The sequence below is a fragment of the Pygocentrus nattereri genome, chromosome 12, assembly GCF_015220715.1.
Source record: "Pygocentrus nattereri isolate fPygNat1 chromosome 12, fPygNat1.pri, whole genome shotgun sequence".
NCBI classification, from domain to species: Eukaryota; Metazoa; Chordata; class Actinopteri; order Characiformes; family Serrasalmidae; genus Pygocentrus; species Pygocentrus nattereri.
The window spans coordinates 36,974,541-36,994,388 of record NC_051222.1 but is presented as its reverse complement, the minus strand read 5'-3'; the positions used below and the strand labels follow the sequence as shown (position 1 = coordinate 36,994,388).

The 19,848-nt window shown below is 42.7% G+C and overlaps 1 protein-coding gene across 1 annotated transcript; it reads right to left on the bottom strand.

The window, feature by feature from the left end:
• Positions 1-6,457: 6,457 nt before the first annotated feature.
• Positions 6,458-18,548, bottom strand: LOC108415778 (polymeric immunoglobulin receptor-like). The gene is made up of 13 exons (XM_037543335.1): positions 18,446-18,548; positions 17,547-17,885; positions 16,004-16,084; positions 15,811-15,909; positions 15,582-15,683; positions 9,920-10,030; positions 9,511-9,834; positions 8,558-8,896; positions 8,096-8,197; positions 7,908-8,000; positions 7,682-7,780; positions 7,075-7,127; positions 6,458-6,496 (listed from the first exon to the last, which is right to left on the bottom strand). Exons 1-13 carry the CDS (start codon positions 18,546-18,548, stop codon positions 6,458-6,460), a joined length of 1,884 nt encoding a protein of 627 aa, XP_037399232.1.
• Between the last annotated feature and the right edge of the window lie 1,300 nt (positions 18,549-19,848).

Sequence of the window (19,848 nt, the reverse complement as noted above, 5' to 3'; positions counted from 1 at the left end):
ACTGATGTGTACCAGTTACAGTATTTGAAGGCACTCATCAGAAAGAAAAGTCAAAAGTGGGATCTCCTTAATGTCTCTGTAGTTTCTCCTGGAGTAGGAGCCCCGAGTCCAGAACTACTTTGAGAGGATTTCAGCACCAGAATTGTCCTTTGGTTTAGACTGTCAGTAAATGAATATGTATGAATCCACTGTTGAATATTCAAGTTCATGTCACTGATTCTGTGCTGGTCTGGGTAAGAAGGCCTCTACTGCCATCTAGAGCACAATGTGTGTAACAGCAGCACTGAGCAGCCCTTGCTGTGTTCTCTGTGGAACACACACACACACACACACACACACATACACACACACACACTTTCTAAGCTGTGTGTTTCTAAGTGTTTATGTAATACAAATGCGATTAAAGAAAGAGTTTAATCACTTTACAATAACAATCTTTTAAAAGACATCTGTTAGTTCTTACTCAGTAATTAAGCAACACAGAATTAACAAGGTTAGAAGATTTATTCAGTTTTGTTGCACATTTTTTATTTAATAATTACTTCTTACTTAGTAATTAAGCAATGAAGATCTGATCAGGTCAGAAGATTTATTCAGTTTTGTTTTATAGTTTTACATTTTTTATAACAGACCAGCTGTTGCTTCACAAATCTCAATTATTCATTATTAGTTTATAAAGTAACAGTGAACATTTGTTAATATATGTCTCCTTCATTCTACTGATTCATAAATAAATAATGATGGCAAAACATAAATTCAGGAGCTTCTTAACTACCTTAGCGACTTCGGTCTCAGTAATGGACAAGCCTATTCCCGTGTCCCCAGACTCAGCCTCTTCACTGGAGAACGTGTCGGTGGAATTGAGAAGGTCCTCAAAGTATTCCTTCCACCGCCCAATGACGTCTTCAGTCGAAGTCAGCAGCACACCATCTCCACTATATACAGTGCTAGTGGCACACTGCTTTCCCCTTCTGAGTCGCCTGACGGTTTGCCAGAATCTTTTCGGAGCCGACTTAAAGTCACTTTCCAAGGCCTCACCAAACTCCTCCCACACCCGGGTTTTTGCCTTTGCCGATGACTGAAGCTACAGATCGCTTGGCCTGTCGATACCTGCCAGCTGCCTCTGGTGTCCTACAGGCCAACCATGCCCGGTAGGACTCCTTCTTCAGCTTGAAGGCATCTCTCACCTGGGGTGTCCACCACTGGGTTTGAGGATTACCGCCCCGACAGGCACCAACTACCTTGCGGCCACAGCTACAGTCAGCCGCTTCAACAATGGAGGAGCGGAACATGGCCCATTCTGAGTCTATGTCCCCCACCTCCCACGATATCTGGTCAAAGTTCTGACGGAGGTGTGAGTTGAAGATCAGTCTGACAGGTTCTTCTGCCAGACGTTCCCAGCAAACCCTCACTATACGTTTGGGTTTGCCTGGTCTGACCGGCATCTTCCCCCACCACCTGATCCAACTCACCACCAGGTGGTGATCAGTTGACAGCTCAGCTCCTCTCTTTAACCGAGTGTCCAATACACATGGCCGCAAGTCTGATGACATGACTACAAAGTCAATCATTGTAGATTTACTTGAACTAAGGGATACAAATCCTGAAAGCCAGCCCAGCCCATTATCCCTCCTCCACCAAACTTTACTGTTGGCACTATGTATTTAGAGTACATTGTGTAGGTAGCGTTCTCCTGGCATTCTCCTGGCGTTCTCCTGGCATTCGCTGAACCCAGATACATCCATCTGACTGCCAGATAGTGAGGTGATTAATCACTCCAGAGAACATGTTTTCACTGCACCAGAGTCCACCGGCGGTGTGCTTTACTCCACTCCATCCTTTTGCTGTGACATCATGACAGGTTAAGTCACACAGTAAATTTTTGCTTTACTTGGCTGCATTGACATCAAATATTGTGACATACAGCGTACAATTGTGTTTAGTGCAATACACTAAATTTCAGGTGTTCTATATATAATATTAACATTTTTGATTAAAAGTTCCTTCTACTCAAAATGCACTCTGTTATTTAACCTGGTGGGCTTGATTCTTCAGACTCCAGACAATTAAAGTGTGCAGGTGTTCAGACTCTATACATAACAATTCTGATTGGTTAGTGGAGTCAGAAAGACTGAATCAGACTGGTGAGTGGAGTCAGATAGATTACATCTGATTGGTGAGTGGAGTCTGATGGACTCAATCTGATTGGTTAGTGGTGAGTGAAATAACCCTTTTAAGGAACTTTACACAAATAGCCTTTATTACACACTGTACAGCTCAGTGGAATGTAGAATATACTTTACATTGCATCATTACAATGGGATTCGAACCGATTCATGAAAACGTAGCCGTATTAAAGTACAGTGCAGGTGAAGTATTAGTTCACATTAATAAGCCTTTTCATATTAAAGAACTGAAGCCAAGGCACACTCATTCTTTAACATAATTAACAGAACTTTATTTGTACTTACTGAGTAATTCAGTTATACGCTTTGTGTTTGATGTAACAATAGATAATGAGTACGTGAGCTGAGTTAAACTATAATTGATGTTTATATTTATTTAAATATACTATTTACATGCATTTTTTCTATATGGTGAGGTTGCAGATTTTAAACCCCATGACTGACCAGGTATATCAGGTTGTGCCTCTACTGCCCATCACACACACACACACACACACACACACACACACACACACACACAGTTGATATATTTATGTAGATATATATAAAACATAAACACTGTAAAATATCTGTATTCGTCTAACAGATTAGACAACTCACAGAACCTCATAGCTGAATATTAATGCCATCTATAACCACAATTTATAAAACTTTTCACATACAATATTATCCAAAACACATTTACACACTTCCAGAATTAAATATTTCTTTGTGTGAAAGGAAAATATTCCATCTCATTTTGGTGGAAATGCATAAACATCCTCTCCATGGATCACCACCTTATCGTGGTGGAGAGGTTTGTGTGCTTGAAGGACCCTAGGAGCTATGTTGTCTGGAGCAAAAGCTCCTGGTAGGGTCTCCCATGGCAAACTGGTCCTAGGTGACAGGCCAGACAAAGTGTGATCCATAACCACCCCTATGAGGACAACAAAGCAGGACTCGTGTACCCTGCCCGGATCAGGGTTACCGGGGCCCCACCCTGGAGCCAGGCCTGGGGGAGGGGCTCGCCAGCGAGCGTCTGGTGGCCGGGCATTCACTCATGGTGCCCGGCCGGGCCCAGCCCGAAGGAGCTACATGAGTCCCCCCTCCCATCGACCCACCACCGATGGGAGGGGCAGTAGTAGGGGTGCGGTGCATTGTGGATCGGGCAGTGTCCGAAGGCGTGGGCCTTGGCGTTCTGATCCTCGGTTGCTGAAACTGGCTTTTGGAACTTGGAACGTTACCTCACTGGCGGGGAAGGAGCCTGAGTTGGTGCGCGAGGTCGAGAGATACCGGCTAGATATAGTCGGGCTCATCTCAACACACAGCTTGGGCTCTGGGTCCAATCTCCTTTAGAGGGGCTGGACTTTTTTCTTTTCTGGAGTTGCCCATGGTGAGAGGCGGCGGGCAGGTGTGGGCTTTCTCATAGCCCCTCGACTCGGCGCCTGTATGTTGGGGTTTTCCCCAGTGGACAAGAGGGTAGCTTCCCTACGCCTTCGGGTTGGGGAACGGGTCCTGACTGTTGTCTGTGCTTATGCACCGAACAGCAGTTCAGAATACCCAGCCTTCATAGAGTCCTTGGGAAGGGGTGCTTGAAAGTGCTCCTCCTGGAGACTCGATTGTCCTACTGGGGGACTTCAACGCTCACGTGGGCAACGACAGTAAGACCTGGAGGGGTGTGATTGGGAGGAATGGCCTCTCTGATCTGAACCCGAGTGGTGTTCAGTTTTTGGACTTCTGTGCAAACCACAGTTTGTCCATAACGAACACCATGTTTGAACACAAGGATGTCCATAAGTGCACATGGCACCAGGACACCCTAGGCCGCAGTTCAATGATTGACTTTGTAGTCATGTCAGCGGACTTGCGGCCATGTGTATTGGACACTCGGGTAAAGAGAGGAGCTGAGCTGTCAACTGATCACCACCTGGTGGTGAGTTGGATCAGGTGGTGGGGGAAGATGCCGGTCAGACCAGGCAAACCAAAACGTATAGTGAGGGTTTGCTGGGAACGTCTGGCAGAAGAACCTGTCAGATTGATCTTCAACTCACACCTCCGTCAGAACTTTGACCAGATATCGGGGGAGGTGGGGGACATTGACTCAGAATGGGCCATGTTCCGCTCCTCCATTGTTGAAGCGGCTGACTGTAGCTGTGGTCGCAAGGTAGTTGGTGCCTGTCGGGGCGGTAATCCTCGAACCCGGTGGTGGACATCCCAGGTGAGAGATGCCGTCAAGCTGAAGAAGGAGTCTTACCGGACATGGTTGGCCTGTAGGACACCAGAGGCAGCTGGCAGGTATCGACAGGCCAAGCGATCTGCGGCTTCAGTCGTTGCCAAGGCAAAAACTCGGGTGTGGGAAGAGTTCGGTGAGACCTTGGAAAGTGACTGTAAGTCGGCTCCGAAAAGATTCTGGCGAACCGTCAGGTGACTCAGAAGGGGAAAGCAGTGTGCCACTAGCACTGTTTATAGTGGAGATGGTGTGCTGCTGACTTCGACTGAAGACGTCATTGGGCGGTGGAAGGAATACTTTGAGGACCTTCTCAATCCCACCAACACGTTCTCCAGTGAGGAGGCAGAGTCTGGGGACACGGGAATAGGCTTGTCCATTACTGAGGCCGAAGTCGCTAAGGTAGTTAAAAAGCTCCTTGGCGGCAGGGCTCCAGGGGTGGATGAGATCCGTCCCGAGTTCCTCAAGGCTCTGGATGTTGTGGGGCTGTCTTGGCTGACACGCCTTTTCAACATTGCAGTGGACATCGGGGGTGGTGCCACTTGATTGGCAGACTGGGGTGGTGGTGCCTCTTTTTAAAAAGGGGGACCGGAGGGTGTGTTCCAACTACTAGGGGAATCACACTCGTCAGCCTCCCTGGTAAGGTCTATGCAAGGGGTACTGGAGAAGAGAGTCCGGCTTATAGTCGAACCTCGGATTCAGGAGGAGCAGTGCGGGTTCCGCCCTGGTCGTGGAACACTGGACCAACTCTTTACCCTCTCCAGGATTCTCGAGGGTTCATGGGAGTTTGCCCAACCAGTCCACATGTGCTTTGTGGATTTGGAGAAGGCATTCGACTGTGTTCCCCGGGGTATTCTGTGGGAGGTGCTTCGGGAGTACGGGGTACATGGCTCTTTGCTACGAGCCATTCAGGCCCTGTACAAACAAAGCAGGAGCTTGGTTCGCATGGCCGGCAGTAAGTCAGACTTTTTCCCAGTGAGAGTTGGACTCCGTCAGGGCTGCCCTTTGTCACCGATTCTATTCATAATTTTTATGGATAGAATTTCTAGGCGCAGTCAGGGGATGGAGGGTGTCCGGTTTGGTGACCTCAGGGTCACATCGCTGCTGTTTGCAGATGATGTGGTCCTATTGGGGACATCAGGCCGAGAACTTCAGCTTTCACTGGATCGGTTTGCAGCCGAGTGTGAAGCGGCCGGGATGAGGATCAGTACCTCCAAATCCGAGGCCATGGTTCTCACGCGGGAAAGGGTGGAGAGCCCTCTCTGGGTCAGGGATGAGCTCTTGCCTCAAGTGGAGGAGTTTAAGTATCTTGGGGTCTTGTTCACGAGTGATGGTACAAGGGAGCGGGAGATTGACAGGCGGATTGGTGCTGGGTCAGCAGTGATGAAGGGCTCTTTACCGGTCTGTTGTGGTAAAGAAAGAGCTGAGCCATAAGGCAAGGCTCTCGATTTACTGGTCGATCTATGTTCCCACCCTCACCTATGGTCATGAGCTTTGGGTAATGACCGAAAGAACGAGATCGCGAATACAAGCGGTTGAAATGAGTTTCCTCCGCAGGGTGGCTGGACTCTCCCTTAGAGATAGGGTGAGAAGTTCGGTCATCCGGGAGGGACTCGGAGTAGACCCGCTGCTTCTTCACGTCGAGAGGAGCCAGTTGAGGTGGTTCGGGCATCTTGTTAGGATGCCTCCTGGACGCCTCCCTTGGGAGGTGTCACAGGCAAGTCCACCGGGGAGGAGACCCCGGGGAAGACCCAGGACACGCTGGCGTGAATATATCGCCCAGCTGGCCTGGGAGCGCCTCGGAATCCCTCCCAGGGAGCTAGTGGAAGTGGCTGGGGAAAGGGAGGTCTGGGCTTCATTGCTCAGGATGCTGCCCCCGCGACCCGAACCCCGGAGAAGCGGAAGATGATGGATGGATGGATGGATGGATGCATAAACATCCAAGTTTAAATTGAAAGCTGCTTCCACTAACGTTTGACTGTAGCATAGTCACATGAGTCCTTATCGCTGCTAAAGGCTGTTCTGGTAACAGCATCGCTCGCTCTGCCTACCTTCTTATTGAAATTCACTGTTGCGTATGTTGGGCCTTCCGTAGATGTTCCAGCTAAAGGCGGAGAGGCACTTGCTGAGGAATCAGAGAGAAATGTGAGTAACTGACCTGTGGAGTAGGTGACCTGGTCAAGAGAATTTGATGGTAACTGAGCAGGAGAATAAACAGGATTTGGGAAGTTGCAGCTTGAGGGCAACTGGACATTTTCATAATCAGTTTGAGAAGGTTCTGTGAGGTTTGTGGGTAACTGAACATTTTCATAGTCAGTTTGAGAAGGTTCTGAGATGTTTGGGGGTAACTGAACATTTTCATAGTCAGTTTGAGAAGGTTCTGAGGGGTTTGTGGATTGAGCAATAGAGTAGATTGTGAAGATTCCAGCATCTGATGTAGGAGCGTGTTTACTCTCTTTAATCTCTTCATAGTTATTGAAAAGATGGAAAACCTAAAAGCAGAAATATAAATAAAAACAATGACTTAATTACAATGTTTCTGAAGTGAACTGCAGTTTTTACTTCTACTGGAGCAGTTAGACTGACGTGAAGTTTTCAGGCTATGATTATTCATTCTTAAACATGTCAATGGTAGAAATGTTGTTTTCTCTGGGAGTCGTTTTGAAATACATCTTCACTCACCCTGTGGACAGCTGAGAATCCTCTGAAGAACTGGCTTTGGGTTGTGCCTGGGTCTGAGGAGAACCAATTCCATGAAATGATGTGTAAAATATCAATTATTAAAAGATAAACACAACTGCCCTGAAAATTTGTTAACTGTTTGTTCATGTATGTTCATTTATAGCCAGAAGAGGGCAGCATCTCCTCATCTCTGTTAGTCCAGTGGTGTCTAATAAATGTGTTTAAGGATCCATTTATGGCAACATACCAATCTTCAGAGTCTGACCAAATCAGACTGAGCCATAAAACTACCACAATATCAGGTTTAGCTCAGTTTTGTCAATTTTTGCTAGATCAATAAAGTTCATAACTTGAAAGATAAACAGGCTGTACAATTGCCCTGAAAATGTTGTTGTTGCTCTATTTCTTTTGATGCATGGTCATTTATGCAGAAGAGGGCAGCATCTACCCATCATGGTTAGCCCACATAGGGCCTAATGAATGCAGTCAATGATCAATTTATCCGAACATGCAGATAAAATGAATGGTCAAATGAATAGTCCAAACAACTATGTGTGCATAGGCCATAAGCATTGCATATATACGCATGTTTTTTGTGTGATGGTACCTTGAGTCTTGCCTCTCCTTCTAAGAAAGACTATGAAGAATAAGAGTCCAAACAGAAGCAGCAACACAATCACCGACACACCAGTGAGCACAGAGGAAACTGGGAGTAGTGGTTATGGAGAAACAGAATCATAACTCAGTCACAAATGATATTCCAAACATTCTGAAGTGATCAGACTAACAACAGAAGAGCAGATGTTCTTTGCTTATATGTGAAGTTTAATCACCTGACAAAGAAGATGGTATGGTCTTAGGCATTGAGGATGTGGTTGGGTTCGTGGTCAGTGAGCTGATGTATGTCGATGACTGTGGTAGAATTTCTGCAGATAGAAAGTAAAGGTCAGGCGGGCCTATTATCTGTGTACTTTATTACTGACTATAATGCCGTGACTGTGATACTGCATGAAAATTATACCTGTTGAAGTCTTGGATGAGGATTTTATTGTAGTTGTAGGGGCGTTTATTTCTCTGGTCTGTGCAGCAGGGCTTGATGGTGATGTTGAGGGTGATGCTGTTCCTGGTTTTGTTAAAGGAGATGAAGTAAAAATAAAAATAAAAGTGTTTCTAGATTTGTCATCTTGTGTTGTCATTAGATTGCCCTAATCTCTTCACACAGGACAAATAATGTTCTACACAACATAATATAACATATTTCACTATAATAATCATTTATGTTGCGACAGCTTCCTTATGTCAGGGGTGTCCAGTCTTGCTCTCAAGTGGCCGAACTGGCTGCAGGTTTTCAGTGGTTTTGAAGACCAATCAACTGATTAAACAAGCCATAGACTAACCAGAATGGTGCATACTTCTAACTTCCATACTCCATAAACACATAGAAGATTTTGAAAGTAAAGAGATTAACATAATATTGACTCACCAGTAACTCCGAGGTTGATCTGTGTGATATAGGTCTTGTATCCATGGTCAGATGTCCAGTCTGATTCAGCTCCACACCAGTATTCACCAGAGTCTCCCTCAGTCAGACGGTTGATGATCACAGTGAAGGTCTGCTTTCCATCATCATGTAGATACAGTTTCCCCTCATTTCTCCATCTTCTGCTCTCTTTAACTGATGTTTCATAACTACAATTAACAGGGCCCACTCTCCTACAGAGAAACTTGGGGTAACTGCTGTGGGATTGTGGGTATTTGCAGCTGATGTTCACACCTCCTCCAACATGGCCAGTCACACTGATGCTCTTCTCGTAGGACAGATCTGTCAATCATAAATAATCACCTTCACAGTTTCTACACAATATCACTGAACTCCTGACTCTGCATATTCGGTCACTTCTCTGGACGTCACGTCCTTCGACTGACAGTATTTTTAGATTATATTTATGAGTAAAGGATGTTGAGTCTAGAAGTTTGTCTACAGTCACACTACAGCTTAACACATTCAGAGGAAGTCCATATTCAGAGATGATAGAAACAGAATAAATAGCTTTGAACTAGAGACGAGATCTGCTAACATCATAGTGAAGGTCTCACAAAGTACATTCAACAAATACCAAGAACTATAAACACCATCTGATAATCCCACAGTCATCGTCACACATGAACAGCTACTGTATGTGAACACATCAACAGCTGGGGTTAAAGAGGATTCATCCAATCAGAGATGAGAAGGTCAGATAAAGGGTGTCTGAAGAGAGCGAGTCTGTAATAACACTGTTAATATCAGTATGTGTTTGTTTACAGGGCTATATGGAACATGGTTTCTGCTGTTTATCCTTTATGGGAGTTTGTACATTGATCCTCACAGTAGCTGATGTTATTGATGCTGGAGGTGTAGGATAATAAACAGGTGCAGTGTTGTGAGAGACTCACCTTCCTCTACCTTCAGTTCCACTGGTGTGTAGACGTCAATGGCCAAATCTTTATCAACGGCACACTTGTACTTTCCAGAATCCTTTACAGTGAGCTCCCTGATCACCACCCAGAACTGTGCAGCTCTGGTGTCGTCAAACAGTGAGAATCTTCCACTGTGTATCCACTCATTTTTAGCGTCTGTCCAAATTGGCTTCGTCATGCAGGGCCATGGAGCCTCACAGAGGTACTTTGGGTTTGATGTGTATTGTGTCTCATATCTACACTTGATGAGGACTCCTCCTCCTGAATATCCCATCACTCTCTCTGATTCTCCTCCACCTACTAAAAGAGGACAAACGTACATCTGAGTCAAGGCTTCATTTGATGCTGCTGATAGTGCTGATTATTTAGAAGAGCATCTCCTTACCTGAAATCAGGAAGAGGGTGAAGATGAGGAGGATCTTCATTCTGAGTTCAGGATCACAGACTAACACCAGCTCAGATATCAGCGGCCCTGAACCGTGCACTGCAACTGTCTCTGTGAACACACTGTACCTTCAGCTGCATCTCAAATAGAAACTGTCATATTGAGGGTTACACCCTGTCTTTGTCTCTGTCTGTCTCTGTGACTGTACTGTGTCCTCAGCTGCATCTCAAACAGAAACTAATAACATGCCCACTTCCTCTGTGACTCTGTGAAAGACACAGCTGAAAATCTCTCAGCATGATGATATGTAATGTATGTTTGAGCAAAGTGGCGTCTAAAATACTTTTAAATGCTTAAAATAAAATCCACTGCAGTTAAATAAAGTGTCTTTGAGTTGTGTTGAAGCATCTTCATGTTGTTTATTCATTAGAGTTTATTCTGTTTCAGTGGGTCCACCACTGTTTATCTGTTCTGCTGTGTGTGACTGTGCAGTTCAGCTACTTTACATGCAAGTACCCATTAAAAGAGTTAATTTAGCTGTTAGTCAATAGAAGTGTGTGGCTACACACATCTTGGTTGGTTAGTGTAGTGGTTAACACCTCTGCCTTCTACACTGTAGACTAGGGTTCAATCCCCCACCAGGGTAAGCACCCTACACTATACCAATAAGCGTCCTTGGGCAAGACTCCTAACACCACCTTCGCCTTCCTGTGTAAAATGATCAAACTGTAAGTCGCTCTGGATAAGACCGTCAGCCAAATGCTATAAATGTAAATGTAAATGACTCCACTGTTTAATATTCATGCTCATTGATTCTGTAGTGGTCTGTATCAGAAGGTCTCTACTGCCATCTAGAGCAGAGTGTGTGGAACAGCAGGACTGAGCAATCTGCTGTTCTCTATGTGATGCAAATATGATTGAAAAGAGAGGAGAAACACTTAATAAAGCACTAGTTTATAATGCATATATTACCTCATACTTCACATTCAACTAATGATTGATTAATCAGTTATTTAGAGTTCATCATCATTACATAATATATTCACTTTATTTCACAACAGACATAAAAGCCATTACTTCACACTGAAGTATTGAGCTCCTACTGTTTACAGCACGATTTCTTAGTATAGTAATAATATTACTACATTGATTAGCTTATATGTAACAGTCTGTCACTATATGTGTCTACTTTCATCTATATTATAATTATTTAATGATGACAAAATCAGAAATTTAGATATTATTCACTGTAAGAGAGTATGCTATGTGATTTGTTTAAAATGACATAAAAATGAATAATTATCATTTTTGCTAACTTAATGTGACTTTTTAAAAAGCCCCCAAAAAATGAATTCTTAAAACTTCAGGTATTTACGAGATTTGGTAAACATTGCCCTACAACAGGAGATATAGTTTTATAAACACTGCTGTCCATCCACAGAAGACCAGACCACTGTCCAGGATGTAAGTGTGAGCTCTGGAAACAAATCTTGAAGCGAATGATGCCAGATAAAGATAACTGAAACATCACAGGTGAATACCTAATAGTATATAGTGCTCACAACATAGTCTGGCGCTCATTTGATAGTATTAGGTGCCCACCACATAGGACACATCCAATTTTTATCTAAAAAAAAAAAAAAAAATACAGCACATCCCTTCAGAGGCTTCATTTTGTGTAAACATTAGATTTAATTTACTTAATTAAATAGTAATTAAATGTTTGTTTAAGTGCATTAACATGCAGAAATAAGCGACTTTTATTGAGGGCAAATCCAGGGTCGTGGTCATGACGGTCCAGGTTCATATAACCAACACAGAGAGATCGATAGGCAGACATGACGAACAGAAACACAGAATACAGAAATCCAAAGCACTTCAGACAAACTCAAACATACAATCAACACGTCAAAACCAGCATACAAACAAATCAAACAATCAGTACATCTGACATCAAACAGAGACCAGCGAAAACAAAGGGCAAACACAGGGCTTAAACATGACACCGGGAAGACGAGGGACAGGAATAAAGAATCAGGGGTGGAGTCACAAAACAAGGGGGCAGGACTAGGGATACCAAAACAAAGAAGCACGTGGACTATCAAAAGGTAAACAAAAAGCACATGGGGGAGTGGGAGGAGCCACGTGTGACAATTATGTAGTATTATGTTAATATTTAAGGTCATGGAGAGTAGGCTCACCACACTACAGGTCACTAATCGGTTTAAGATGAAGCAGCCAGCCAGCAAAATATAAGGTTCTGAGTCTTTGTCCGGTTGCCGTGCCAACCAACGTTTACATTTATGGCATTTGGCTGACGCTCTTATCCAGAGCGACTTAGTTTGATCATTTTTTAAACAGGTAGGCGAAGGTGGTGTTAGGAGTCTTGCCCAAGGACCCTGATTGGTATAGTGTAGGGTGTTTACCCAAGTGGGAGATTGAACCCCAGTCTACAGCGTAGAAGGCAGAGGTGTTACCCACTACACAAACCAACCACATGAACGTTTAGCATGAACATCCACTCAGCACTGGATTGAGCTTCAAGAACCTCCATATAAACCCACGTTCTGAGATGATCCTTATCCAGTCATTACAGTGACCACATATGACTCTGCTGTCTGTATATACTCACATTCAGTAGAGCTGATGATCTTTGCCCTGCGATCACATAATCTTTGTTCTAGGAAAAACTAATAGGCTCAACATATTTGAAAATACAAAGAATGTTTTTCACATTTGGAATTCTTAATTTCCAAAAATAGTCCTTCAAAGAATCATTTAAAGGTGCTTTCTGTTCTATGGCATTGTGTCAAAGATCCCTTGTTAGTGCCTTTATTTTTGAGAGTATAGTGCCCTCTAGAGGACATTTAGGATTATGTATTATTTGCAGTCAAACAGCTGAGAATGTGCTCATTAATCTGGACACAAAAGTGAAGAAAACCCAAGAGAAGGCTGTGAACGTGCCGTCTTGCGTTAATCAGGAAAGCCTGTTTACGGTGCACACCTGCTTCTTTCTGTTGAGCTTTGTGAGACCAGGAAGGCAAAAGAGGTCAAACAATTCCATGTCAGTGTTTAGAGATTTGCTGTGCAACTGGCAATTATTTATTATTATTGTATTCATTATCATTATTATCGTTATTAATATAGATATTCAAATAATAAGTTAAGGGTTAGACCTTCGCAGTGCACAGATCCTTGTTAGAATGAAAGAGGGTGATGAGTAGATAACCACCTTCATCACCACTAAGAGGTACTACAAGTATTCAGTCATGCTGTTCAGCCTGTCCGAAGCTCCTGTCATTTTCCAAATCCTTCATTAATGACATTCTTAGAGACATGCTGGGTAAATTCATCACAAACTTCATTGACGATATTTTCCACATATCCCGACACACATCAGTCTTGTCTATCTATATGTTAATCATCTATATATTAATGGAAAGAAGTGTGGATTTCATCTGTGGTCCACTTCCTTCTCCAGGATACATTATCCGTCCAGAGGGAGTAAATATGGATGACTCTAATGTTGAGGCATTTTGGAATTGGCCTATTTCCACCCCTGTCAAAGGTTTACAGCAGTTTATTGTATTTTGTCATTTCTATTGTAGATTAATTTCATGACTGTAGCAGCATTGCATCTTTGGTAACGCAAAACAACAGGTCTGGAACCTCCAAGCGGACAGGACTTTACCTCCACAACCATTCTTACATTTACATTTACAGCATTTAGCAGACGCTCTTATCCAGAGCGACTTACAAGAACAGTCTTAAACATACAGGCTTAAACATACAGGCCCTAAACCCTTTGTATCTTTGGTCCAGCATGTGTGTATATATATATATATATATATATATATATATATATATATATATATATATATATATATATATATATATACACACACATAGACAGTCCCAGAGCTGATGTGGCACTGGACCAAGACTGGACTGCTTCTAGGGCAACCGCTGGGACGTGGCGCTGGATGGTCCGGACGGGGCACTGATGGGACTCCTCTATTTACCTATACATAATATGTATACAATGGTGGTACAAGAGGTGAGCCCAGGTCTCTAAGACACTCAACGCTCCACTGCCCTTCACTTATATATAAAACAGCAAACACACAAAACACCACTGTATTCATCAAACAGATTACAAACCTTTAATCTCATTTTAAATCAAATCAAACCGAGCTATAGACAACTATCAACAGGCTTTTCAACGTGAAAACAGAACTTGTTCTGCTAACTTTTTACTATATCACTATCACACGAGTCGTTCTCCTGGTTAAACGCTGCTCTGGTAACAGCATCAGCAGAGCTGCCTGCATCCTTGCTGAAATTCACTGCTGTTTATGCTGGATCTTCAGCAGATATTCCAGATGAACGCTGAGTGGCACTTGATGAGGAATCAGAGAGAATTGCGGATAACTCTGCTGTGGAGGGCATAGTGGGTAGCGCTGTCTCCTCTCAGGAAAAAGGGCCTGGGCTTGATTTCCCAGCCAGGTGACCAGAGTCCTTTCTGTGTGGAGTTAAATGGTTTTCCCCCATCTGTGTGGGTTTCCTCCGGGTGCTCTGGTTCTCTCTCATAGTCCAAAAACATGCAGTCAGGCCAACTAGAGATGCTAAATTTGCCCGGTGATGGACGGGCGATCTCTCCAGGGTGTTTCCTGCCTTCCACCCAATGACAGCTGGGACAGGCCACAGCTCCCTTGCAACCCAGGGGGATAAGTGGCTTAGAGAATGTTTATGTGCGTGTTAAGGTTGTTAAAGCAAGTTAAGGTTGATGGTTATTGAACAGTGGAATAAACAGCATTTGAGAAATCACAGCTTGAGGGTACCTGGCCATCATCATAAACAGTTTGAGAAGGTTCAGAGAGGCTTGTAGGTAATTGAGAAGTAGTGTAGATGACTGTGGAAACATCAGCATCTGAAGATAAAAGGTGTCTATGATTGTTAATCTCCTCATGGTCAACGAAAGCACAGAAAACCTAACAGCAGAGTTAAATAAATAGGATAAAAATAATACCTAGAGAAGAACCTGGATAAGCAATGCTCATTTTGGAGCAGTCAGACTAATCTTATTAGTCCAGTTTTAGCTTTTATGTGAATGTGTTAATAATCTATTCCAATGGGAGCCTACACTGAAATACAATCTTGACCACCCTGTGGATTACTGAGAATCCTCTGACCGACTGGCTTTGGGTCATGCCTGGGTCTGAGGAGAAACAATCCCATTAATCATTAATCAATATGTAAATTAGAAATCAGATTTGAATATGAAATGAGGTGTATAACATCAGTTACTTGAAAGGCAAACAGGGGGTACATTTGCCCTTAAAATGTGTTTACAGGTTGTTGATGCATGTTCATTTATAGCCAGAAGAGGGCAGCATCTGTCCATCAGTGTTAGTCCACCGGGGCCTAATAAATGTGTTTACTGATCCATTTATCTAAACATCCCGATTAAAAAAATCCATGTGAAGTGTCTTGGAGAAACTAATAATGAGCCCAGCCACGGTCATAATTTGCCATACACAAGACCCAACACCACGTCTTCACTCAACATTGTCTTCTGTGGTAATTTCCTATGATGCAGTTAGTAACTGAAATAACAATATACGTGTAAATAAGTAAGCATACTGTCTGTGTGGGATCATACCTTGAATCTTGCCTCTCTTTTGTAAACACAGTATGAGAAATGCGAGTCCAATCAGAAGCAGCACCAGAATCAGAACAGACACAGCAGTCGTCACAGAGGAAGCTGGAAATAGCGGTGATGGAGAAACAGAGTCAGAACTCAGGAATAAATTACAGCCTAACCATTCTGAGCTGATCAAACTAACAATATAAGAGCAGATGTTCTTGGTGTGTACATTAAGTGTTCATACCAGAAGCAGACGTTGAAGATGATGGGCTTTTAGATGTTGAGGATGTGGTTGGTTCTGTGGTCAGTGAACTGATGTATGTTGATGACTGGGGTGGAATATCTGCAGAAAGAAAACATCAGTTGGTCCTTATTGTCTGTGTACATTATCACTGTGACTAAAATTCACCCAGATATATACAGTATGAACATCATACCTATGGATGTTTTAAAGGAGGAATTCACTGCTGTTTCAGATGTTGAAGAGGTTGATTGTGTTTCAGGTTTTGATATTGAACCTGAAAAAGAAAGGGGGAAAAATCATGTCATATTTGCTTGTTTCATTGTCATTAAACTTTCCTTAAGATCATATCATACAGACCAAATAATGAAGCAATAGAACGTGAGAGGGAGTGTGTTATTCACGATGACACATGACCTCGAGTCTTCTATTGACTTTAGTTCAATAAATAAAGTAAGAAATAAATAAATTGGGTCGTGAACGTGGCGGGTAATATGTTTTAATCTCAGCAGTTCTTTCTGCCCAATAAATAGTTATTATATTGTTGCTACTTCAGAGTAACGAACTCCGCACAGTCACTGCAAAGCCGGCAGTTCGTTCTCCAGCTCCTTCCACTAAATTCCCAAACTGTCATCATCACTGAGCAGCTTTTCAGTCAGCAGGTGTGAACGAAGAACTGCTAAACAACTTACCAAATCAGGCTGAGCTATAAAACCACCGCAATATCAAGTTCAGCTCAGTTTTGTCATTTTTTGCCAGATCTGTATTAATCTTGTTTTGTTCCAGCCGGTCTGTAAAGCCTCTTACAGCCCATTTAGTTCAGCATATGGAATTGGGTTAATTTCTGGCTGATTCTCTGTTGATTAGCTGTTCTTCTGTCACAGCTGCCGAATGAAAAGCTGCTGAGTGGTGACAACAATTTAGTGTTGACCTTTTCCAGACTGCAGGCTCAATTATAGAGTCTTACATTATAATTCTGTACACTTCAAGCTCCAGAACTCCAGAAATACTTAGAAGAGAGATTCTGGGCGCTCCCTCTGGGGCCTCCATTCTTCGTCCTCTGGGCTGTGCACGCGGTGGCCGTCGGGGCGTGTGGCCTCAGGTCTCCTGAGCTCCTAATGGGCTGTGGATGGTCCGGGTCCCCCGGGTCCTTCCCTATCTGTCTCTAGACCACGGGGGCATGGTTGCGGCTTCTTGCCCTCATTGTTGAGCACATTCCATGACACATGACACATGGACGCATATACACACATATACACATTGCTGCAAACAGTAGAATTGTGTGTGTGTGTATATATGTGTATGCATATGTATAGATATGTATGTATGTCTATATATTTTTTTCTCTTTTTTTTGTTTATTTAGTTGTCTGTTTATTTACTTATTTTATTTATTTTTTCTCTTTCTTTCTCTTTTGTTTCTTTTATTTTTATTTATTTATTTATTTTTAAATTATTATTATGATTTTTTTTTTCTCCCTACTTCTCTTTCTTTCCTGTCCTCTTTTTTCTCTCCTTTATTGCCTGTCAGGCCTGGCCAAACAAATAAAATAACTCTTCTTCTTTAACAAGAATAGGCTTTAGTAACCTATAGAGCTTTTCTTGTGAAAACAAATATGTTTGGTACATCAGTACATTCGGATACCATTCCGATTGCAAAAATGGCCAGACATGACAGGTTATTAAAAAAAAAGAGAGATTCTGAAAGTAAAGAGATTGATTAAAATAATATTGACTCACCAGTAACTGTGAGGTTGATCTGTGTGATAAAAACCTTGTATCCATGGTCAGATGTCCAGTCTGATTCAGCTCCACACCAGTATTCACCAGAGTCTCCCTCAGTCAGACGGTTGATGATCACAGTGAAGGTCTGCTTTCCATCATCATGTAGATACAGTTTCCCTTCATTTCTCCATCTTCTGCTCTCTTTAACTGATGTTTCATAACTACAGTTAACAGTGCCCACTCTCCTACAGAGAAACTTGGGGTAACTGCTGTGGGATTGTGGGTATTTGCAGCTGATGTTCACACTTCCCCCTACATGGCCAGTGACACTGATGCTCTTCTCGTAGGACAGATCTGTCAATCATAAATAATCACCTTCACAGTTTATACACAATATCACTGAACTCCTGACTCTGCATATTCGGTCACTTCTCTGGACGTCACGTCCTTCGACTGACAGTATTTTCAGATTATATCTATGAGTAAAGGATGTTGAGTCAGGAAGTTTGTCTATAGTCACACTACAGCTTAACACATTCAGAGGAAGTCCATATTCAGAGATGATAGAAACAGAATAAATAGCTTTGAACTAGAGACGAGATCTGCTAACATCATAGTGAAGGTCTCACAAAGTACATTCAACAAATACCAAGAACTATAAACACAATCTGATAATCCCACAGTCATCGTCACACATGAACAGCTACTGTATGTGAACACATCAACAGCTGGGGTTAAAGAGGATTCATCCAATTAGAGATAAGATGGTCTGGAAAAGTCTCATGAGACTAATTCTGTGATAACAGTGGTAAAAGGAGATGCTGCAGGTTTCTGCTTTCATCCTCACTGTAGCTGATGTTAATGATGCTGGAGGTTTAGGATAATAAACAGGTGCAGTGCTGAGAGAGACTCACCTTCCTCTACCTTCAGTTCCACTGGTGTGAAGACGTCAAAGCCAGATTTATAAACTCCACATTTGTACGTTCCAGAATCCTCTACAGTGAGCTCCCTGATCATCACCCAGAACTGTGCAGCTCTGGTGTCGTCAAACAGTGAGAATCTTCCTCTGTTTATCCACTCATTTTTAGCGTCTGTCCAAATTGGCTTCGTCATGCAGAGCCAGGAATCCTCACAGAGGTACTTTGCGTTTGATGTGGATTTTTTATCATATCTACACTTGATGAGGACTCCTCCTCCTGAATATCCCATCACTCTCTCTGATTCTCCTCCACCTACTAAAAGAGGACAAACGTCCATCTGAGTAAAGGCTTCATTTGACGCTGCTGATAGTGCTGATTATTTAGAAGAGCATCTCCTTACCTGAAATCAGGAAGAGGGTGAAGATGAGGAGGGTCTTCATGTTGAGTTCAGACAGACATCAGAGGCCCTGAAATGTACACCCTGCCTCTGTGTGACTCTGTGACTGGGCTGCATCTTCAGCTACATCTTAAACAGAAACTGATGTCATGCCCACTTCCCCTTTCTGACGCTGAGAGAGAAAGAGGTGAAAACGTCATCTCAGCAAGATGGTGTGTGATAATATATATCAGCTTTCCATCAAATTCACTGAGCAAAAGTAAACATTGTCTTTGAGCTGCTTTGAAGCAGCTTCATGTTTTCATTCATTAGCGTTTTGCCTGTTTCAGTGTCCCCACCCCTGTTTAACTGTACTGATGTGTACCAGTTACAGTATTTGAAGGTACTCATCAGAAAAAAAAGTCAAAAGTGTGGTCTCCTTAATGTCTCTGTAGTTTCTCCTGGAGTAGGAGCCCCGAGTCCAGAACTACTTTGAGAGGATTTCAGCACCAGAATTGTCCTTTGGTTTAGACTGTCAGTAAATGAATATGTATGAATCCACTCTTGAATATTCATGTTCATGTCACTGATTCTGTGCTGGTCTGGGTAAGAAGGCCTCTACTGCCATCTAGAGCACAATGTGTGTAACAGCAGCACTGAGCAGCCCTTGCTGTGTTCTCTGTGTAAGACACACACACACACACACACTTTCTAAGCTGTGTGTTTCTAGGTGTTTATGTAATACAAATGCGATTAAAGAAAGAGTTTAATCACTTTACAATAACAGTCTTTTAAAAGACATCTGTTAGTTCTTTCTCAGTAATTAAGCAACACAGTATTAACAAGGTTAGAAGATTTATTCAGTTTGGTTTTATAGTTTTACATTTTTTATAACAGACCAGCTGTTGCATCACAAATCTCAATTATTCATTATTAGTTTATAAAGTAACAGTGAACATTTGTTAATAAATGTCTCCTTCATTCTACTGATTCATAAATAAGTAACAATGGGAAAACATAA